This window comes from Dicentrarchus labrax, unplaced genomic scaffold (assembly GCF_905237075.1).
Source record: "Dicentrarchus labrax unplaced genomic scaffold, dlabrax2021, whole genome shotgun sequence".
Taxonomy (NCBI): Eukaryota; Metazoa; Chordata; class Actinopteri; family Moronidae; genus Dicentrarchus; species Dicentrarchus labrax.
Window position 1 is genome coordinate 5690365 of NW_026136720.1, and position 25086 is coordinate 5715450.

At 41.0% G+C, this 25086-nt stretch overlaps 1 protein-coding gene across 1 annotated transcript; it reads right to left on the reverse strand.

Moving 5' to 3' along the window:
- Positions 1-27: 27 nt before the first annotated feature.
- On the reverse strand, positions 28-25086 carry LOC127352809 (protein arginine N-methyltransferase 8-B). The gene is made up of 10 exons (XM_051381501.1): positions 24309-25086; positions 19841-20092; positions 18239-18394; positions 13033-13096; positions 12010-12152; positions 11084-11171; positions 9667-9782; positions 5345-5495; positions 2653-2774; positions 28-2122 (listed from the first exon to the last, which is right to left on the reverse strand). The coding sequence occupies exons 1-10, from the start codon at positions 24375-24377 to the stop codon at positions 2039-2041; spliced, it is 1245 nt and encodes a 414-aa protein (XP_051237461.1). The 5' UTR covers positions 24378-25086; the 3' UTR covers positions 28-2038.

Here is a 25086-nt window from a genome sequence, read left to right on the forward strand (position 1 = left end):
ATAAGTTAAACAGCGTCACTCAGTGGATGGGATTGGACATTGCTGTTTATTCCGTTTTGAAGTTGACATGACAATATGTAAAACAACACATTACATTTTTCTTTCAAAGATAGTAATACATGTGGAACATGCCAATTTATTTGAATTTGAATGACTTATAAACTATATGGCTAACTAGGTTTGTTGTTTAATTTGAGCAGCCAAATTTCATCAGAGTATATGGGTGACTGGACAGATTCCAAAGATGCTCTTTCAGTACAAGTATTATTCTAATTAAATAAGATCACTTATCATGTATGAGCATGATAAGTAAGCATTAATGACTCATAACCTTGTATTGCTTATTTGTACCATGCAGCGCCCTGTAAAACACACAGGATCTCAGACACGGTGTGCTCTGAGAAGGCAGCACTCGGTTGGATACTGAACTTGTTGATTGTTACTAGCATTAGTTGCATGCTTTATAACTTATCTAGCTTCCTCCATTATTCCCCAGTGCTCATACTGTACATTTTGGTTACAGCATTGAAATGATTCACTGGGGCCTCTGCACGATATGTAAGACAGGGGAGTTGAGGCTGGTTCTTGTCTCTGGATAAGATAATACAATTACAATCTGGGAAAGAGAATGTTTTAGCAAATGGCTTCAAAGCACAGAAAATGTTTTGTTGTCTTTTATTGAGGCTAATAGTAGAAACGCTAATATGAGGTTTTAAATAGTTTTAAGGTAATCTTTGCCTAGATCCACATCTTGAGGGAAGACAACCCTTTAGCGGGGAATCTTGGCAATGACATTAGTAAGAGCACAAGTGAAGTGGAAAGATCATTTTCATCAGCTTCAATACGCTGCAGTGTGTCCTACTGTCACTGAGTGCAATGCAGTACGTTTTAGACTGAGATACATTCTGTAAACTCCAGTATCACACGTGTGATAGTATACAAGAAACCTGTATGCATGTTACAAGAAGCAGAATAGTCAATGTCATAAGGTTCAAACCAAGATATTAGTGCCGGGATACTGCAGGTCATCAAGCATTATCATTATTTCAGCAACTCCTATAGAAAAAAATCAGATTGGAGCTAGTTGCTAGGATTTACTAAGATATGTGGGGTTAAACTGCTTGCTGTAAATCATGTCCAGATGTAGACTGAAAGAAGCTTCATGGCTTGACCCTGTGATATAACTAAAAGCTAACCTAAACAAAAGAGGTGGCTAGCATCTATATATATGAAACTATAGAAAAAAAGCGGAAAACAACTAGGTACGCTTCGGGCACTTGGTCAAGGCATTGAGGATGGGGAAGGTATGTTATTGGCATGTCAACATCCCAGCTCAGACTGACAACACATCTGGAGTCCATGCTGTGCAACAGTGTGAGCTGTGACACCTTCTATTACACACTCACAAGAAGCTACTAGTACACTGACTATGCAAACACGTGTTACCTTTCACATTTCACATTTATGCACATACGCAGATTTGTCCTTGGCTGTTAGTATTCCAACATTGCTAAATTGATACAGCTATAAATGAAAGTGTTTCTCTGATCATCATTCCCTACAGTACATTATATGACATAAGAATTACACCTTAAATTGATTGGCTACCTATAGCAGAATATGGACAGTACAGTAATTAGATGAGCTCTACTGTAATTTAAAAACTTCAACTATCCCTCCATAAGGTCCAGGTTAGTGTGGAAAACAACAAAACACACGGGTACATCACTCCATCTCACATATACACACACATCAATAATCAATAACACCCATCAAGACTAGAACGTATTCCTGGCCTGTTTCTGTCAGTGTTACATTCAGAATGGTTTAACAGTCAGCATCAGTAACTTCCTGCCTTCATCATATACTGTAGTGACAAGCTTGTGATATTGTCAGTGGGGCCACTTCTGCTTGGTCTTTGGCCTGGTCTTTTCTCTTACGCCCCTCATACATCGTCTGGGGTCATGGGAGTGTCTCTGTCTCCCTCTGGTGCTCAGGGGGTTGTACTCAATGGGGCACCAAAGTCCCCCAGTCCAAATTAGCGCATCTTGTAGTCGTGGGCTATGGCCGCTTCACACAGCTGTCCTTTGAAATCCAGCTCGAAGGTAAAGTCCAAGTCTCGCTGCAGGGCCAGAGAGTGAGAAAAGTCAGATGGTTTGTCAAAGAGAGGAGAGGTAATGATTAAGCAAATACTTTATACAAACTGAGAAAATAATGTACTAGGATCAGATTTTTCAATTTGACCCGACAGCAGAACACGGTGTTAAATAAGCACAGACTATTTGTGTTAGACAACAGGATGAAGCCAGCCCGGCTTCTCTGTCCCAGAGGGGGAGGAGAGGACACTGACAAGGTCAACAATAGAATCTGTTGTTGTTTGTATGGAAGTCACTGCAGTGCGGCTGCCTGCTTGACCGCTATCCAACACTGAGGAGAAAACAATCTGCTGCGGGCAGCCGGCGTAGGAAATGAGTCATTCCTCAGTGAGGATATAAAGATAAGAGAAACACAGTTTATAGGCCTGTTATATCTGTGTGCTATATTTTCTATGATATATTTTATAGATATAGAGATAATATATCACCACTTAACATAGCTTCACATGTAATACATCACTTCAAGGCGGTATACATTAAACAGTGCAATACTCACAGTGTTTTTCTCATTGGGCTTCATAGCAATGCTGCCGGTGATCTCCTCTCCTCTCCGTACCGTCAAGTAGTCCTCCAGGTAGAACACCGTCTGCTTCCAGTGGGTGTACGGGGCATCTGGCGCTGGGACACACACACACACACACACACACACACACACACACCCATTTTAATCTTAGAACAAAGTGGTACCGCTGTCAAATAAGGCAGCCAGTTGTAATGAATGACTTTAATAATAGTTAATAAGTCGTTTATGAGCTATAAGCCATTAATGAAAAAGCTGCTGCAAGGTTGTGAAAAACCTTTTGGTGTTAAGCCCACACTGACTGCAGGGAATCTGAAACAAAATATAGTTACAATCTCATTATCACCCTATTTACAACTGCTGATACTGAAAGAATCTTTAGTGAATGACTTAACATTTATAACTGATGACTTATTGGAATGTGAACCATTGAGTATTAATGAATGTTTTTTTTTCCACAACCTGGCAACCCTAAACTTAATAATCTCTTATAAAGCATCAGGAGACATTTTGCAAATCATTAAGAAACGATTACAATTAAACCCTTTATAAAGAGTGCCTGGTAAGAAAGTTGTACCAACAAAGTTTTTGGCAACACACCAACTAAATGTCTCAACAACGAAAAAAGCCAAAATGTTATCCCCCTGTCAATGATGCATTGATTTCTTTTTCTATCCAGTTAACCATCTTCAGTATTACCAAGGTTCTAATGTCAATGCCAGCAAACACCGGGCAGAAGGCAAGAGAGGCATCCTGGACAGGTTGTCAGTTGTCAGAGTTTACTATCTAACTGATGTGAATGTCAACTAGGGAATAAACACAAACTGGACAGAGAAACAGCAGAAACACAGATACACATCCTTCTTTCTGTAAAGCAATGGTGCAAAAAGAGCAGGTAGCTCCACTTGAGTTTAAGATTACAGCACTTACAGCAGGAAATGTGTGACTTCGCTCTTGACCTCTCCATTGTCAGTCTTCTTTCATCACCATTTCAGTTTGTATCCATTGTGCTACCTTTTGTGCATTTGTGTGTGTGTATATGTTTGTGTGTCTGTGCCTGTGTGTGTGTGTGTGTGTGTGTGTGAGAGAGACACCCTAGCCCCAAAATAAATGTGCACATTCCCCAGTGCCCTGACCATCTCTGATCGCTTGGCCGAGATTCAAAAGGTCAGTAGTGCTTAAATCGAATTTCTGCCAGCTGTCCCGGTGCAGCTCAGTAGCTCTGCCTTTATAGACGAGCTCTTTGTGAGTCCACAGATCAAAGGGCCTGCCAATCAGCATGGTTGCTGCACAGGCCTGCCTCATATTTTTTGGGGCATAGTTCAATAAAGACACTGACACGCTCGCTGTGGTGTTTATGCAAATTCAGTAGATGAGATGGCATTTCTACTGACCAGCGTGAATTGTAATCTCTGACCCCTGCTTGCCTTTTTCTCCTTGGCCAAGGCTCTGTGCCTGTCCGATACGTCTGTCTTAAGGACTGTCAGAATCAATGGGAAGTTTTTATTTGACATTGGAAAAACTTGCTTGCAAACTTGCAGAAAATCAATAGAATAGAAGTGGGTAGAGCAGAAAAGGCTGAGGGCTGTGATTTTATATCTCTTAATGGAAAAGATACAAAGCCCTGGTGTTGATCATTAAAAAAATATCAGAGGTTACACACAATTATCAGTATCAAAGGGCCAACAGATACATTCTGCTTTACATATTCTTTCAATGTACCATATTTGCCACTACCACTAGAGGTCAGTCACACACAGATTTTGACACACTTCTGTTACTTCAATCGGCAATGTTTGAATCCTGTCATTAAGCCTAAAATGAACTGCTCTAAAGTAAAGTGACAATGATGTTTACTATTGTGATGGATGCCTTCAAGCAAGCAAGTAACAACCAACCAACTCTTCTGGGGCAGGAATGAAACACAATGAGCTTGAGAAATGGATCGCTGTATAACCTGGGATGTTTTGAGCCTGTTACTCTCGTTTTACAGTAATACTGCAAGTGCCTAGTGAAGCTGTCAGTCAACTGAGAGTCTAGATTTCAAGCCCCTGGGAGCATTTGGATCCACATAAAATGTTTTTCTTGTGGATGTTTTCTGTCTGCCCAATAAAGTGAAATTTGGCTCCAGTTTATATGAAAGAAGGCCATCAGTATCCTCCCCTGTTCCCTCATCTTCATGCTACCAGCATGAAGTATACCCTACAATTTACTACAGCATAGGTCAGTGCTTTCATCCGCCCAACCTGTGGTCAATTTGTTATCACTAGTAAGGGCTGTTGGATTTCAAGTCCAGGTCATCAATTTCCCTTGTTCCCTTGCTGAAAACCAGAAGGGTCCACTTCTTCTACATTACAAATTTGAAGCTATCAAGGGAAGAAAGCATATTAATGAGGAGCAGAAAGCACCCACAGCCTCAGTAAAGTATCCGCTCTGTGAGTAGCCTCGAGGGAGATACTCAATCTGACCTCTGGGGGTTGCTGTTTTATTGCTGAAGCATTAGCCATATCTCTCTGTGGAAACTGGTAATAAAAAAGGAGATACATAATTTTTTAGATTATCATTTTCACCACAAGAATACACAGACTGTAGCTCATACACACCCACACATATGCCTCGATCGCGGCTGCACTGTATGTAAAGTGTGAGTCAGTTTGAGGCAACTTACCGGTGGAGAAACCAATCTTTTTGTGACACTTAGTGAACTCAATGTGGAAGTAGGTGACCAGTGCATGGATGTAGTCGTTCCTCTGGATCTGCAGGCAGAACGCTGAGGTAAATGAGAGGTCTTCAGCCTTCACTGTGTAGATGTCCACTTCCTAGAGGAGTAAAAAGATGGACTCTTCTCAAATATCTGAACCACATAAACGAAACTCTGACACCACAAGTCAGTGGTCAGTCTAATCTCTAAGCCCTTTTCACCCCTTTGTCCCCATATTATGGCAAATATGCTTATTTATCTACTTGCCAAGAGTTACATAGTTGAGAAGATACCACTCTCAGTCAGTTAAATATGAGGCTACCACCAGCAGCTAGCTTAGCACGATTACTGAAAATGGGGAAACTTCTAGTTGACTTAAAAACCTCACAAAAACTTAAGTGTTAAAACAATACATTGTTAATTAGCCAGCTTTAGGTGTGCTGAGCAGAGTTATAGACACATTTGATGACTTTAGACTCGACTTGACACAATCAAAAAAGACTTGCAACTCGACTTGGACTTTAACATCAATGATTTGTGACTTCACTTGGACTCGAGCCTTTTGACTTGAAAATAATGGATGTCTAGATTCATAATAATATTTTATATAAAAGATGCACCACAAATACATTTCCGAAAGAACTTGTGTTTTGTTCCTGAACACCAGTTGGAAAAAAATGATACCAAAGAATTTTGTTTCATTCGTTCCGTAATGGCATTTCATTTGGTGGTGGTCCCACCAAATGAAATTTTGCTACTTGGGCAGAGACTTGCTTGATCCCTAGGGAACAGACATGAGTGTGACATCATTCTTTTCATTTAACTTGTGGCAAAAGAGCAAATAAGCCTTATTTTTATTTATTTTGTTTATTGAGACCAATATCTTGAATGACCAATCTAAAATGCTATGGAAACAAGAAGAACATTTAATATGTAATTTCACATGCAATACATCAAGTACACCAAAAAACTAGAATTATAGGTTCTCCATGACTCCCTACGGGGACTGTGCCAACATCCTATAACTATCAAGACTGAGGCCAGTAACCCTTGTGTAAGTAGGACAAGAATCGTTGACCTGGGGTTATTAGGGAGGTCCAACTATTGTCAAGCTCCAGGTGTTATTCATGTGGAGTTTTAGCAACTGCAAATCCCAAATGTCCCCTCGTTCCAGTCAGTTTAACAGGGTATCTGATATCACATCGTCCCGCTAGGCCACGTTCAGAGAAGAACATGTTGTTCCACATCCTGGTTTACTGTTGTGTGAACGCCACTGCGCCAACATATCATGTTAGCTTTGATAGCAGAGCAGCTCACCTGAAACCTACAGTATGCTACAGGGTAAACATGTAGGCAGAGGTGTGATAATCTTGTTTCATGTACTGCTAATAAATATTCACTGCTTGCTTGCTGGCTTTGGTGCCAGATGCCACATTTGCTGTGGAGCAATGAGGCTTCTGTTTGCTGGCAATAAAAACAATGTAATATTAATGTCAGATTCCCTCTGCTGTCTTGAGAAAATAATCACTCCCATAAACACATTATTCAGATATTTACGCTGGTCATGCAGTATAAACTTCTAAAAGTCACATTTCTAAGTTTAAGACAGCAATATAATGCACTGCAATATTTACCCCTTGCAATTACTCGAAAGGAAAAATAAAACATTTAAGAGCACGTTCATGCAGGTTGTTAATGTTAAATTATTTTCTGCAGGATTATACTTGGTAATGGTCCTCACTGAGTATTGCAACCAAAGTTTCAAGCAGCAGTCTAATAACATGAGGTCCTATGTGTACTACTCCTCAGCTACACAACTTTAATGAGGTCATTCAGTAATCCATTTAAAGACAATAAAGCTTGTCAGCGGGGTATCATATTTGTAAGGCTTCTTTTTTTTTACAAGTTGCAAAGACAAGGCAGCATTCCCATTAGCTTTATAGATTTTTATTAAACTCTCATGACTGATCTCTTTGCTGGTTTTATATCTCACTGCATTTAAAATGAAAGGCTGTCTGATATCAAAGAAAACAAATGCTGGGTGCTTGACAATCAGCAACATAAAGAAAGCAGCACTGAAGTCAAGGTATGATCAAAAAGCAATATCCCACCCGCACAGAGGTGAGACAGGGCAGTGCCGTCTAATCAACTCCAGCCATAAGGTCACTATGACAAGGAGCACAATCAGGAGGACTAGACGGGCTGCTATTGACATGCATGGCACAGCAGCCTGATCACTCTAATCCACACAGTGAGAGGCACAGGCAGGGAAACAGCCACACATCAAGGTCGTACTGACACCAGCTGCAGCATGTCATACTATATGTATACCAATCAATCCATGTCACTAAGTAGTTATAGTTAATGTATGTGTGTGTGTTTTACCACTGTAATCTTGCTGACATGTCTGCATTACAGTTTATAATAGCCGCCTTATTCAGAGTTCTCTATGGGCCATCTGCTAATGTATTGACATTGTACAGTTTAATCACTCCTTATTACGTGCAGTGTGGTCAGCTCATTTACTTTTGGTGCCGGTTTTTCAGCTGACAGGTGCACTGAGATTAGAAAATGGTGCTCAGGGTGTGTCGTACCACGAATACCTTAGTAATTACCAGTAATCAAAATGCCATATTATATGATCATCAGTACTTGGTAGAGTTTGCCCCGTTGTCATGGTAATGTACATCATTTTTCATTTTTCTGAACACTTTAAAGGTGGGGTATGTCATTCTAGGTAATGTGATTCTGATCCAATATTTCCTATATAAAACAATAAAAAAACAAATTCTAATTCAGCAAAGATCTCCTCGCTTTCCACTTTGTGTGTACTCTGAAAAGAAAACCCGATGGTTGTACACAGCCCTGGCTCTGCAAATGGGAAACAAACAAAGCGGATCAGATGGAGCCACACAACACTAACTTGTTATCTCAGCCATTTCAGTCATGATTTGTGTGAAAGGTAACGTTAAATTACTTGCACATGCATTCAGCTTAATTTCTTGCTTGCCAAGAATTACTGTTGTGATGTTAGCTATAGTAGCAGAAGAGCTGTTAGTATCATTGTCTGGAGCTGGTGTGCTGGTTCTGGGAAACCGTCTCGCCCTCTCTGCATGGTAGCTTTGCAGCAGCAACTTTAGATACACACTCACAACAAAGCTTAGTCACGTCCCTTTCTATGTGGCTGTTTGCACTGTATCATGGTATTTGTCATAGTAGTGGATTGCTTACCCCAGCTTAGAGACTGTGGGGATATGACTCCAAAAAAGCTATTAAAGGTCCAGTGTGTAACATATTAGGACTATTGGCAGAAATGGAACATAGTCATAGGTTAATCACCTGAAAATAAGAATCGTTCGGTTTTTGTTACCCTAGAATGACTAATTTTTGATCGGATCAGATCCTCTGGTATGAAGTCCGCCATGCTAAATCGCTGTGTTTCTACACTAGCCCAGGACAGATTGTTTGATAGGCTGCACATGTCATCAACCACTGGCCATCAATGGCATTGAAAGAACAGAAAGTGCCAGTTAAATCCATTAACATGCCTGCAAGCTTTGTAATGCTTTTATGCCACGTAAGAGTCTACAGCCATACAAATGGCTCTGTGAGGCTATATTTAGGCAAAGTAGTGCATTGAACTAAATGGTAACATGAGCATGCTAACATACAATAATGATATGCTGATGCTAAGCAGGTGTAATCATAACCATAACAATCATCTTAGTTTAGTGTCTTAGCATGCTAACATTTGGTACCATACATAAAGTACAGCTGAGGCTGATGGGAATGCCATTAGCTTTGCAGGTATGAAGTCATAAACCAAAGTATTGGACCAGTTGAAATCTTGATCAAAAGATGCTGCTAGATGATTACAATTAAATTACAATTTTCATCCTGAGGGGGACATCAATGTGTTTACCAAACTCTGTGGAAATCCATTCAGTACTTGTCAAGAAGTTTCACTAAAAACCACAAATGTCAACCTCATCATGGTGCAAAAGGAAAAATCAGAGGTTCAGCAAAGTCAATAGGATCCATTCTCTGGGCGCCATAGTTATCCGTATCAAATTTGGTTGCAATCGATCCAATATTTGTTGAGATATTTCAGCCTGCATGCAGTGCAAGTGATGGAATGACCGCCCAACGGTCCGACACTGGCATTACCAGAAAACTGTGTACAGCAATGTAAACTCTCACTGCTCTGGGTCTACAGCTGACAATTAGTCAGGCTTTGTAATGACCCGATCATCTGCCATGAGCCAAAATATTGTCAATATTTTACTAACCTTGATGAGGCAGGAGTTTGTCACCACCTGTTTAGGGTCCACTACGTCCACCAGTGGTTCCTTCATGGCCACATTACGGATACAGGTCATGTCAAAGCCATACACGTTCTCCCACCCTGGTAAATACAGCATTGTTTGGTTACTTTTCCACCAGTTTTCTGTTAGTCTTGGTAAACTGCAAACACATGACATAGTTTTCTTCTTTCCAAGCTTTGATTCAGTTTATTAAGTTTTATAGGGTTGGAACAGGAGGAGTAAACAGTTGGGCTGCAGCTGTAGAACAACACAAGCCGGGCACTTACTCAGGGAGCGTCCTAGAATAGTGTGATATACCACCCCAGAGTTAGACCTGCTGTCATTTTGGAACAATTTTCATTTTGACAGATGAAAGTCACATTGTGTTTGGGGATGATCTGTAAACATAAGGCTCCTTTAACGCAGCCTCCCCTCTTGCTTCGGATATCCTTGCTGCTTTGGCTGAATCATTCCATACATTATTCATTAAACTCCTTAAGATAGCGTGTGAGCAAACATCTCTATCATGACCAAAAGTGAGAGAGAGCTACTTGAGTAAATCGGAGAGCTGGTGATAATGAACAGGTCACAAACCCACGGGGACTGTAATGTACTGTATTTGCATTTCTTGCTGCCTACTTAACAAAGGCAGTGTGCAGCCCAGAGTAGCATTAATGACCACAGGATGCTCTTAGAATACTAGAGAGCTTCAGAAGGCCACTTCTAACTCAGTCTGAAGGTCATCTTAGGCCATCTGCCCTGGAGAGAAATAAGTTTGTGGTCAATATGTGCACTTGTCTCACCACTTGTCACAGAATAATGGAACTGAAGTATCTAGACATCAAAGTAAAGCGTTGCAAAGCAGCGAGCCAATGTGATATGACTGTCTGGATATTAGCTGATGCAGTGTGGTTGTATAATTTCCCAGATGTACGTGGGTGTGTGAGTAGGAGGACTATTGGCTATTGTTCTGTTTGCGTGGCTTTTGTCATCTGGGTTGTGCACTAGGCTTACCACTGACTTTGGCGCTGTTTTAATGCTTTCTGTCCAGCAGCAAAACATCGCCCACAGTCCTCCTGGCGGGTTTAGAGTGGGATGATACAGAGATGGAGAGGCTTGTTGACTTATAATATCAATTATCGCCCCCAGTGTTATGCCTAAGGAAAAGTTCAAAATCATTTGCAGAGCTGGGAAAGGTTGTGTATGAGCGTGCCCACACTTGTGTGCGTACAATGCGGAGGTGTGGACGGTGTTCTACATCCACGGTTCATTTACAATGTAAGGATCCTCGTAATAGCCACCCAAGAGCCACACAGAGTACACCAGGTACAGCACAAGTAAGTGCCAGCTTCAGGTAATACACACATCCAGCCCCACATACACACTCTCACACTGAACTTACAATGTATTTTGAAGTCTTTGTACTGCCTGTCTTCTATGGCCACCACGTACAGAGAGGCACGGTCAGGAAACATCAATCCACCGGGTTTCTGTTTGACAAACGAGACAAGGAAATAACTAAGCAATTAATCTAACTAAACGCGGCACAGAAGGTCTACCTTACAGCGCTGGTGACAAATCACTGTGGTGTTATCGTGACGCTGCATGCAGACTGGAATAGCAGAGCAGTGTATATGTATAACTATGAGCCAACTATTATTTTCCAATAACCAGAGGTAATAAACAATAATATGAGATAGAAGTTAATAATGTAACAATCCTCCTTATTAATAAAACAAAATGTTGTAATCTTTGCTTGTATTTTTCAGCATTGCTTTATTGAGTTTATTATTTTAGCAATAAAGTAAACGTATCTCTGGCTTTAGCTGTAGCATCACAGCTAATAAAGAATTCATTTGAAGATGGATCATAATAATGAAATTATATTCAAATTATTATTATCTCAATAATGATAGAAACATGTTTAAGTTTTTTTTTTCAAGTGGCAGTAATGTCCTTCCAACAGCACTAGAAACTAAAGCAGAAACTAAAGCAGAAAACAACATACATTATTTATTCGGCTAAAATATTGGATAATACCTACATTTTAAGACCTTTTTAATCATAATTTAATTGGTTCTGTTATTAGATGACAGTTCAAATATATCTAGAAAAGTCATTAAAATTTTAATTGTTACCTCACAGTATTTTCTAAAAAAACTATTCATGATTTATTTCAATATTCATAATTCATAATTATTACAGTGATGGTTTATTTCATCCTTGGGAGATTTGTTACTGATGTTATTTCAGGATAAACTTACATAAAATATCAGGTCTACACACACAGCACACACACACACACACACTGCACAGCTCATACTGTACCAGCCACTTGTCCCTGGCAAAGATGACGGTGTTGAGCATGGATTCATAGAACAGGCAGTAGCCCATCCACTCGGATATTATGATGTCAACCTTCTCAACAGGAAGCTCCACCTCCTCCACCTTTCCTTTGAAGATGGTGATCACTGCAACACAAAACATTTAATTATTATTATAAATTAAATACATATCAAAATATTTGAAGTTGGATTTTTCACAGTATCACAGTACAATGAAAATGTTATTTTTCATACCATCTCTTAAGCTATTGAAAACAAGAAGGTACTGTGTTATATTAGCGTGTGCAAGAAATAAACTGATAAGAATATTTGAAAGAAAGAAAGAAAGACAGAAAAATTCCGCCCAGCTAGGGTTTACAATGGACGCATGGATCTTTGCCCTGCCTGGGATTAGCTGACTTCGGCTTTGTTTGTTCTGTCTTGGCGAGAAGTTTTTCAAGAGTTTCCCTGGTGATACAAGTGTATGAACCCTATCGCTCCAACTGCTGATTGCTTCCTGCTTATTCACTGTCTAAAACTCAGAGTGAACATAGTGTTAACTCTTTGCTCAATTACTTGTGCATACTTAATATTCATAGGTTTATAGATAGGACATTGGCTGACAGGGTGGTTTATGGACCTACCATTTGGTAGATGCACAGTCAGTAAATTTGTTTTCAAAGTTGCAGGGGCATTATGACAGAACCATATGCTTTGAAGTTACATAAGTTGGAAGAATGTTTGTGCAAATGAATACAAATGAGCCAGCCTAGCATCGTATAGAATGATAAACACAGGTTCAGAATTACACCATCCTCACAATCATTCAAAATCCTGAACGGCGGGATACCCATGACCCCCCTCATCTTCTTCTTCTTCTTCTCCTCATGCATATCCGCCAGCCTTCCCTCCCTCCTCTTCAATCACTAAGCCTGTCACGACTATAACCACGTTTGTTGCTCCCCTCACTGCAGATGAAGTGCAGTGTCATCAGAACGGAGAGAGGAGGAACAGCTGCAGCTCTTACCGCTGTCGAGGTGGTTGGACTTGATGATTCTCTCTGAGTACTCTGATATACTGGAACATTCAATCTGGAAGAGAGGGGAAAAAAATCTAATTATTTGACCATAGATGTAGGACTGTGGTGCTTTGGGAAGAAGATCTTTAATGGAATTTCTTCTGCACAATAACATGTCCTCAGTTTGCCTATAATGCAGATTCAGAAGACTTTAAATGTTACTGCTGTAATAATGTTTACTGGAAGGCCTCAGATGAACTATGTTTCTGTAGCTGATGTACCTATTTGATAAATGCATACTTTAAATTCAGTTGCAAAGACAAGGCATAAAATAACTATTAAACCCTTTAGTCCCCCTTCTATTAAGAACACTAATTCACTTCAATTCAATCCTGACATTTTAAGTCCATCCATATGTTTTGTTGGATAGAAATGTATAATGGCTAGCTATGGTTATAAAAGTTAGTCTCTGAAAACCAGTGGTGGAAGAAATATTCAGATCCTTTACTTAAAGCAGAAACAAAGAACGTTCAGTGTCTGGCAGACCCCGTCGACAAAAGCGGTGGTGTTTCTTCCACTTTGTGAATCCGATCAAATCTGATCCAGTGTCAGGCCTTAAGAATAACTATTTATAAATAGCCAGTCTTCTCAACGGTCATATAAGCATCGGTATTAAATTGAGAGTGTGAAATAAAAAACTCCTCAAAGTACTAGTAAATGTAAAAATACAATTTACATATGAGAAGTTAAAGTACAGAAGTATTAGCAGCTAAATGTATTTAGCTTTAAAGTTTAAGTACTCATTTCATCCCAGTGGTATATTATTAGGCCTATATATGACATATTCAGCTGGAACTGATACAACAGTGTGCAGCTAGTTTGACCTTTTTATATATATATACAGCTAGGTAGTTTAGTTCAGTGGTTCCCAACATAGGGGTCAAGCCCCCTCAACCTGGGGGTTCACATGATGATTAATGCTAGATAATGGATTATTTGACCCCATTAATAAAGTTTGTAGGAGAAATCACTCTGTGGTGGAACTGCTAGTTTCTCATAGATAATCCAAAATCACGCTGCTTTAATAATGAGTTTTATAAACTTAGATCTAAAAAAGCTGTCACATAAATTGAATGGAGTAGAAGTGCAGTATAATGTAGTTGAAATGAAAATACTCAAGTAAAGTCCCACCGCTGCTAAAGACAGATGATGCTTTTTTTAGAAGTTTTCTTCCCTAGAAGGTTAGAGGCAGACTGATGATAATTTATGTCCTACATGTGGTAATTACAGACAGTTGCAAATTCTCCTAATCATATTGCTCCACTCCTCTCGCACTCCAGTTCTTTGTCTGATGTGGAAAAAAAAGAATAAAGAACGTCCAGTATTGAATCTTTTTTTTGGAGTTATTGCTCCGAGCATGTTCATCTGTCCAGCACTGCAGCAACCATAACGTGCTCTCTGGGCTAGAAAACAAGGTCATCTTTGTTTAGTATCTCTCTGTGGATGGTTTCCACTCCAGTCCTGAATAAAACACTGTAGGCTTGCACCTGGCTAGCAAACCTGAAAGCGTATTTCTGTTGATGGAACTTGTCTCATCACTCCCTATCATTTTTTAAAATTAATATTGAATATAATTAAATTATTTAAATACATATTAATACAAAAGACTGCACAATGAAAAACTGGCCAGCTGGGTCTTAGCAAGTTGTAAAAGAAAGGAGAGCCAGCCAGCTTTTAGTTTGTGAAGGCATTTTGTCAGAGGAGTTCTTCCTGTCTGCAGCGTTTGATAGCAATAACGTTTTTTATCACTTACAGAATGTTTGTGACTTGTGAGCCTGACAGCAGCAGGTAACCAGCAAGGGAGAGAGTATCATCTGCATTGTGCTCTGCATTGCAATTTAGCATTAGAAGTGTCCTGGTGTCATGCTGAAAATGGCAGACGATAAAAGAATATGAAGGGATAGAAATTACAAGGTGACAGGCCTCTGTGCCAGTCCCTGAAACGTTGCCAGAGCATCTTACTTTAAGTAATTAAGGTGAAGACTAGTCACTGCTCAACTGCAACCAGCCATTTAGCTCCGATGGGACCTTCAACTTCTACTTCCATTACTCTTTTGACACTTTAAATTCTTTTAAATTATCCTTACCCCACTGCTTATTTCTTTGTCCAATTTCTTTCCTGCATCTCCATGCCCTCTATTTTATTTTCATTGTAGCTTTTCTTTTCTGTCCTCTTTCTTTCTGTGTCCTGAGCTCCTTGCTTGAGATATTTTATACTTCCTCTTCTGTCCACCAAATGCTGGATGAATTATTGAGTTGCCAGCAATAACAGAGTTATAAGATAATAAAGGTCTTTCATTCTCTGGACACTTCTTGTAAGCAGCTCCCAAACAAAATAAGAGCATAATTCAGCAGGAGGCATTGGTCAATACAATACTCTCCCAGCATCAGGCAGTCTGAGAGTATAGATTTTCACCTGAGACTGGGCACTCTGGTCCTCCTACCCTGGGATTCTGTTTGTAAGAGGTGTGCGGACTTATTCGTGCTGCAGGACATCCATCTGGTTGTAATCAAGTAGACTCTTGAATGAACTCTAGGTGCTCTGGATCGTAAAAAAAGGTAAAGCCAGGCTGGGAACCTTACGTAGAGAGCAGGGTGAAAAATAGAAGCACTCAACTATGCCTCAAGCTCTCGTGGAAGAATTAGGTGGGGGGGCTTTTATTTTAGAGGCCGAAACTGATTAGTTGTGCTCTATAAGCAACACACCAACTGTGAGAGGGACAAATTAAGAGGTATCCTCTTGTATTTTTTCTGCTTTCGAGTGAAGGTCTTCAGATTTCCTGCTGAGCATTCACACAGGATGCAGGGACTTGACATTAGCACTGCTTCCCTGGAGCAGCCCTATTCTCTGCTGCCTATTAGTGGAGGACCAGACATGAAGCTGCTGGTGGCGCCCACGGCCTGCAAACACACAACACTGATGCACCTGCCCATTAAAAACCTAGGCTGTATCAACTGCATAAACAAACAAGAATGCCTGATATTGCACCGTGTGTATGTACGCGTATGCACTTGCAGGCATATGTGTGTATTGCTGTGTGATAATATGGCCGCCAATGACAGCTCTCTAATTGGCAATGATTCCTCATCTCTTTCTGAATCTGTGTGAGAAGAGACAGCCATTAGCCACGTGTCCATCAGAGTCATGCTTCCGTGGGAGTACTGAAGCCTCGAGGGGTGTTTAGAGTCAACACACCCTCACACGGTGCCTCCTGCACCTCTCACTAGTGTCAGAAAAAGTCACTGTCACTGTAATAACTGTGGGCTCCCACTAGTCCTTCTCTCTGGAGTAACAACAAGTACAAGTTTCTAACTTGGTCCAGGTGCCATGGCACTTCTCCCCTCTGTCTGAGCTCTCAACCAGCGAGTCATACGTACATTGGAAATAAGTTAAGGAAGACAAAAGCTACGCTTGCAAATGTACTGACGATATTCGAGGGCATTCTACAACAAACTTACATGAACAAGCTTTGATATCCTATCAGCTTATCAACCAGCATCTGCAAATGCCTAACGTTACTTCCAGGAGACAGTCATCCCTGTGCACATTTGAATGACAATAAGCTCAGCACATTCTAGCCACTATTCTCATCACCTTCTATTAATAGAAAGTAGTTAAACCCTGTTTGAAATGTAGATTATGTCCCTGTCAGGAATTCTCTCTGATCTCTTGTATTCATTCAGTCCACCTGTTTTCGTCCCTGTTGTTAAATCTGCTGTCACCGCAGACCCAACAACACCCTCCTTTCCTCTCATAACTCCACTCCACTAGTTTCATCCGCTCACCTTCTCCCTATTCTTCCTGATTACTCCAGTAGTATTTATACCAGTCCACCCCCAAATGTCCCCTGCCAGGTTGTCTTTTGCACTTTGCTAAGCACTCCAGCTGCCTTTGTTTTCCCAATTACCTGAATTGATCCTTTGCATATCCCTTACCTGGTTAAGTTTACCTTCAGGTTGCCTACCTGGTTATTATTATTTGTGGCTTTCCTTTTAGCAATCATGCTACGTGTCTGTGATGTTTAACATACTCCCCCTGCTAGCCCTAGCAATATTTTCTGTGTGCCGCACCCTTTTTATGTGCAAATAAGCATATCATGTTCTGCGTTATCAGGGAGAAACCTTTTCAATCATAAGAATATGAACAAATATAACATGAACCAAGTATATGTTAAGTGTTTGTTTTAAAAGATATTTCAGTTTCATTTTAATAATTATTATTATTATTGATGGGGTAGAAATGTAGGATACATAAATGTGTGCTCATGATTATATCGCTCTGATACATATGGATTTCAGGGCCAAGAGTCTTTTATGGGAACTTAGTGGATCCAGAATACAGGTTATCGCTTTTCTTTTTTCTGTAACGAGGTTCACATGATGTTCTTTTTGGGCCAGAGCCCATTCTTTTCACATGGAGCTTTATATACTTTAGGTATGATGAAGGTGTTGGGCTTGGTGCAGAGCTCATACTAAATCAAAAATGAACAAAATCCCTTAAATCTTAGCCCCATTATGTAGAATAAATCCGGCCAGATGGACAGCAGTAACACAACTGTGAGGTAAAGCACAAACTGAAGTGATTTTTCAGTTTAAGAACAAAAAGGGGGTTAGAGGAAGTGAGTGAGACAGCAGAAGAGGGAAGGAAAACAAAACGTTCGACGTGAGGCGAAGTCACATGAACACAGAATTCCAAACACTAGCTCAGAACAAGTCTCTTAGCAATTGCAAGTTAATCATTCCCTTAAGCAAATATATGCAGTCTGGAGCCACCGTACAAAAATAAGTTCCACGTGGTTATCCCAAACTAGCGGTGTGTATCCAGCATGCATTCTCAGACGTGCCTTGACTAGCAATTACTTCTGCGCCAGTACACGATAACAGAAAGAGCTCTCAGATCGCTACGACTCAGCCTGTCAACCTGCCTGAGAGGCCACACACTTTTATCACCCGCCTGTCACACAAGATATTCCTCTAAGATTATAGGGAGTCTTGGCGAAACATGGATCAAATGTATGTGCAGATCCACAGAGAGCCAGTCGGACACATACAGTACATACACACAGTGTGAGCAGCTTGTCAGACTGGGATCCAGAGTGATTAGACCCTAATGGTTCAGCAGGATAACAGTCCACTGAAAGGGAACACTTCTTACCCCATACACGTGCTTTGCCCCTGCTTTGGCCGCGAACATGGACAGGATCCCAGTCCCGCTTCCAACATCCAGCACTATTTTGTCCTTGAAGACGTGCTTGTTGTGGTACATGGAGTTTCTGTAGGTGAGCGTCCTCACTTCGTCCTTCAGCATCTCCTGGTTTAGCATATGACAAATGATATCAGGAAGATGTTGACACAGCTCACCCATGTGGAGAGCGACAATTTGTTTTGCTGAATTAAAAACATCGGCTGGACAATGGGGGTCTGGATTTGCTGTGGTATCTGCAGTGGAGGGCTGACAAATAACACACAGCCTTCACCTAATCTTACTCTATTACGTCTCAGCCGTATGGTTCTATATTCAAATCCATAGTTGGGGTTTCTGAATAAGCCACATGAGCCTGCAGGCTCAGTCTGTCTGCATCTCTTTTCTGACTCTCTCTCTCTCCAACAGAGTCTCTCTTACCGAGTGCATGCATGTGTGCGTGTGAAGAATATTCAGAAATGACAAAAATATATACCTGACCTACATTCCAGAAATATAAAAAAAAACATTTCACAGGTCACACTAGGAACATGCTCTTTTTACACAACCTCTAATACTTTCTCTCTCCTATATTTACAATTCTGCTAAACTCTGATAAAAAAAGATGAAAATATAATCTTCACTAGTGGAAATATGAAACACATAAAGAAAGTTAGAGCGCAAGATTGAAAAAGTTTCATAGGTTTTGAAGTATATCTTAATCAAAATTGCCCCAGTCCTCCACCATTCCCCGTCAAGTCCAAACTGTATGTACAGCTTTAGCAGAGCATCAGTATCCCAGGCAGAAATTTCTCTCAGGCTGGGTTCACATCTCATGTCCTTTGATGGGATTGGCTGACCATAACCTCGACCATGGTTCTAAACATCTATGACATATAGCATTTGGTTTTTGTAGGCTGTTGGAGCAGTACACAGCAGGAGGATAAGCTACCTGGGAGGTTAAGTTCAGGAAAAATGTCACACACAATCATCATAAAAGTGCCGTACCAACACACAATAGAGGAGTCTGAAACAATTAGGTGAAAATGTGGGGGTCAATTATAGTAGGTATAGAAGCCTGCCAAATCTGCAGGTGTCCATGTCCATTTTGGAGTATGATAACGGCTTTAGTGTAGGCTTTTAAAGTTGGAATGCTCTATTTGAGTTACTTTTGCCAGGTATTTTTTGCCAGTTTTGTTCAATTTTCAGACTAAAGTAAAACAACTACTTTAACAACTTGGGACTTGGGACATTTGTAATTTAGCCTCCTATTCTCCTATTGGTTGTAATGACAATTTATCCACAGACTTCAATGCTGAGATCCAAGGGAAACTGCCAGGGAAACTCAACATTATCTGATGTCAAATGTTTGAAGGAAGATGCATATTCCACAGGGTGAAATAGTAACTGCAGGCAGTGCACAATTTAGCGTTTTCTTGGAACTTCCATAAAGAATGTGTCAGAAATGCAAATAGGAATGTGAAAACTGAGAACAAGGATGAACACAGGAATAGGAAAACAGAAAATAAATGTGTTTGTGAGTGATTCTCATTTTGATAGGACATACAGGCGTACCTCATGTATACCAAAGTGCGCATATGAGTCAAAGTAGTAGTCTCGTGAGGTCATCTCCTCCGGGCTGAGGAATTTGGACATCTTGCCCCGCCCAGGACAGCTAGAAAGGCTGGCGGCATGGGGTGTATGTGGCGGCAAAGGAGGTCTCGTGGCATGCTGGATGGAAGGCACCGGCTTGGGCAATGAGGTGGGCTGTGCCGACTGGGATGGAATTATGCGGATTGGCTGTGGCTGTGGCTGTGGCTGTGGTTGCTATAAAGAGAGAGATAAAGAAGAAAGAGGCTCATTGAGACTGAGGACTCTTTTGTTAGTCAAATCACTTTTGGAGTAAGAAGCCAAACAAGGATGTAATGCCAACTTGGCTTCAACAATATGACAGGCTTCCATTTGCATTAGCGGATAGTGATTGGCTTTGACTTCTCCGCCATTTCCCTTAACATTTTCATCTGCTGTCATGCCTCTCAGCTCATCTGTCAGTCTACAGATTCATGAAGCAGTCTGGTGAGTTCACAGAGTCCAGAGAGTCCAAGTGTGCAGCGGATACTCTGATCCCTGACACCAAGTCTGTCTACAGAAGGCGGAGATGGCGAGAAAGCTCTGTTCTGCACAGAAGGTACACCCATAATGCCCTGATTATCACCTCTGAGGCCAGCTGGGAAGGTCTAGCCATGATGTCTGTGTGTGTGTGTGTGTGTGTGTGTGTGTGTGTGTGTGTGTGTGTGTGTGTGTGTGTGTGTGTGTGTGTGTGTCTGTGTGTCTGTGTGTGTGTGTGTGTGTGTGTGTGTGTGTGTGTGTGTGTGTTGGATTGTGAGTAAGTAAGATGGAGAAACGGACTCCCAGCATCTCAGTTCTGAGCCAGTAAGCCGTTCTGGTGTTTATTCTCATTCCAACTTTCAGGCTTCTAAATATAAATGATAAATTGGCACAGTGGACAAAAATAGGTGGTGTTTTCAGACGACTGACAGCGATGCTTTAGTATTACAACAGTATATTTCATTTTGAATCTGGAAATAGGAAGGAAGAAAATACAGGAAAGCTAATGAAGGCACAGCATAAGGTTATTCATTTTCTCGTGCACATTCTCTATTACTTTGAAAATAAAGTATTTTTTACTACTAGTCCTGCCTTTTCATGCATTTGCATAAAAATACAGTTTTGCAGCACACCCTCCTTGAGCCACAGCCATGGCATATAGAGTCCATCTGGTGAATAACCTTAGAAACCTTAGTCTTACTGTTGAGACTTACTGTGTCAGTGAAGTCTCTGCGACACATAGATCTAACAGACTTAGAGTAGGATTTCTGTCATTGACACTGATTCTTCCTTGTTTGAGAGAGTCCATTCTCCCCCTCTTTCTCTTCTTCCTTCGCCTACCTGTATCTATCTCTTTAAAACGGCCATCATTAGTCATCTTTGTCCTCTGTATTCCTGCTGGGCTTAAATGCCACAGACTGGGACATATGACCAGAAGAATAATGCGTAAAAATAACTGGTCACAACATGGTGCATTCACACTGACCTGTTACATATGAGGTGTTCATTAATGATGCATCATAGAAGTATTTTAAGCCATGCTGCGTGGCTCTGGGGATGGTAATGTCAGCCAGTCAGCCATCATTCACCACTTTGGTCCAGACTGAAATATCTCCACAGCTATTTGATGGATTGTCGTGAAATGTTGTTCAGACATTCATGGTTCCCTGGTGGATGAAGCCTACTGACTCGAGTCATCCTCTAACTATATGCACCATCAAGATGTTGATTTGTACACTGCTTTGATTTATGAGCAAAAGTAAACTAATCAGTCTCAGCTGTTCCAATTAGCAAACATTAGCATGCTAAAACATTAAACTAAGATGGTGAACATGATAAAAAAAAAAAAACATGCTTGCTAATCATCCATTGTTATTGTCAGCATGTTAGCTGAGGTTAGCATTTTGCTCAAAGCACCACTCTGCCTATTTTCAGAGCTGCTAGCATGGCTGTACTCATTTATACCTACCCAGTTAGCCTTCTGCTACTACACATGCCAAGTCTCCTAACAACAACTGCAACATCCAAATATGAATAACCCAATAAATGAATCATTAAATCATGCAAAATTAACGTATTTTAACAGTTAAGTAATAATTTGAGTGCTGCCTTCTCCTTGCCTTTAATGGATTTGCAGCTGATCAGTACAAATAATAATGGTAATAAAGCCTCTGTACATAAAAACTGTCTTTTTTTGATTCCTTATATAAAAGATTAGATGCACTGAGACTTGTTATTATAAAGGAAAGACCAACTGTTGAACTTCTCTTAATCCTTTAAGCCATGATGTTGATCTGAAGAGGCAGCACTTCAGTACAGTGCAGCATATTAACCCACTATTTCTCACAACTGTTAACTGAGATTTTACAGTAACTGACTGATAATATATTTTATTGGTGTATTACTTATCCCTTGTTACAAACAAATGTTTCCATTTAGCAACTGACCTCAAGTTACACTAAGCGGACTTACGAGATGCGTACAGTCAGTACATGTGTAAAGACTGCAGATGAAATCTTTGCCATCTTCTAAAAACAATTTATAGCAGAAAAAGCAAAGAAGCAGGATTTGATACACAGCTGGCACCAAGCCAACAGTCAATAATTACAAGACAGGGCCACAGAAGAGGTGATTAAGGCTGCCAAGTTTAATACATAATCAATAAGAACTTTAAAAAAGTTGCAATGCAGAAAAACAAAATCGCTAAGGGATAGATTAAAGGAGACTTGGGGTGCAGCAGGTGCAGAGGAGAGCAGCTGCACTGAGTGTAACTGAGATGCCTTGACACAGGAAAGACAGGGTGGCATGTCCTTTCCTTTGACCCCTGAGACAGATAAAAACATTTGGGGTTCTATTTCAGACTGGATCCTTACCTCCACATGGAGGTGAGAATAATAGGTGTGTTAATAACAGTTATTTGAGAAGGACATTCAATTGGTAGCCTACTTATGTTACAGTGATAATGTCAGTAGGTGGATTTGTAGGGGAAATGATATGCCAGTTGAATGGGAAATTGGTGTTTCAATGCATATCTGGAAAAATGTACCAGATAGATGACTTAAAGGCTATAATGGCCCGAGGGCTTTTTACTGTGGTAAGGTCAGAGGAAATCATCATCTTAAATGATACTTTCATGGAAAAATTTCTCAGGAAAGAGATACACTTTGGTCTTTTGCCATTACGGCACTTAAGCGCCTCTGAGGACACAAATATTCCAAAAGAGCAGAGAGCAGCGGAAGGCAGAGCTCATCCATCCAGGCTGTATCCTTTCATTATAATGTATCAGGTGCCTGCTGCCCTCAGACGTGCAAAAATGTTGAGAGTTTGATAAGGGAGGCTCCTCCCGTGAATAAACTTGCTTTGAGGGAACTTTATCTGATGAATAATGTTTAATAAAGCAACACGAGGCTGTCTTCAACTCCACAGGGTGTTTGAATCTTTTAAGAATCACTTGCAGATGAATCAGCACTGCTCCTTCAGCAGCCAGTCACATTGTGAATACAGATGTGGCACAGGGCTCAATAAAACATTGGGCTCACGTTGTGCTGTACTCAATTTATAGCTCAAAAACAAGACAAAATAGATTAGCTCTTCAGTAAATGTGTCAGATAATGTGCACTGTGGGAAAATGCATTTTTTAGTGGGGCTGTAAGAGGTAGACTCAAACTATTTCTTGCATCCTGGGGATCCCCATTCTGGCCCTATGGGAAGCTAATAATGTACACTCTTGCTGACACATCACGTCTTCAGCTCATCCTACTTTCCTCAGAACTGCTCCACACACTAAGTCCCAGCGATTGGTCTGCATGGCGCTGCAGTACCTTGGACAGCGAAAGTAATCCCGATCACAGCGCAGCGTGAAGCAGCAACACACTCCGTCCCTCTCAACATCACCACGCACTATTCTTCATTAAAACCGGCTCTCCTTCTGTGCACAGATGCAAATGCATTTACATTGCTTAAAGACCCTGTCAGAGGCGTCCCTATCCGAGAACTGTGAGAGAAAGAGAACAGATCCTCCTGGAACATCCTGTCGCTGCCCTGTCATCTAGTAACATAAAAGTGAAACCTCTGCAGAACACCATAACCTTGGGAGCTACACGGTTCAAAATCTATATACCAGTGAGACGGTGAATGAAGTGCACTCGATGTTGGGAATACTAACTTGCCTGCTCTGCAAAAAATGCCTGGTTTTTTTTTGGGGGGGGGGTTAACATCCTTCCTCCAGAGATGGAGCCTATCACTCTGACTGCTGTCTCTTTTATCCGGACAGCCAGCATTCTGCATTCTGCCCGAGGTGCAACTTCTACTAAAATGCAGGAACACATGCTGCAGGACGCATTAAGGACTCAGGACAGAGAGTCCGGAAAAAAACAACAAAAAAAAAACTGAGCACTCTCATTTTGGAAAATCAAAAGGTGTCTCTCACACTTACCTCACTGCTCTCAGACTCCGCCATTTTTCTCCTGAGGAGCATGCAGCGGGACGAGTGCTTAATTCCCATAAGAGCCAGCAAAAAATGTGCTCACACTTAGAAGTAAAGAGGATGAGAAAACAGTGTGCCCCCCCCCCCCCCTCCCGATTTCCAGGCTCCTCAGATCTTTATCATTCAACAATTCTCATTCACATCCCAAACTGCAGTGTTCTTTAGAAATTCTAAGACTGTGAAAAGACACAAAACTACATGAGGTCCCAAAAGCATTGCAGCCACTGTTGCCATGAAGTGTAGTGGATTGCATGGTGCAAAAGTTTGCAGTCCACCGGTGTGCTTTCCTGGAGAGCATCAGAGGAAAATGCATCATGTTGCAGCAGCTGAGAAGAGATAGATATAAATGCTACGTCCTATCCCATGACCCGGCGAGCGTAGATGGGGATCTCAGAAGATTGCAGCACTAAAAGCAGCAGATTGCCATGAACACACTGTTTTAGTCCCAGTTTGATTGATTCCTCTACCGCAACATTGTTTCTAAAAATAGTACCGCATCCGCTGCTACCACACAGAGTGGAGAGACCTGACGCTGAGTGCATGCACAGAAATGTGATGACTCTCAAAACGTGCCCACGAATTTCTTATTAACACATGCCACCATTAGTGTCCCCCTGCCCATCATCTTTAATGCAACTGCTCTGTGCTCCATTTATTCGCTCTCCAGCCTCACAAAGTGCTGAACGCCGCCCGCCCAGAGAAAGTTGGAGTTGGTTCACTCTGCTGA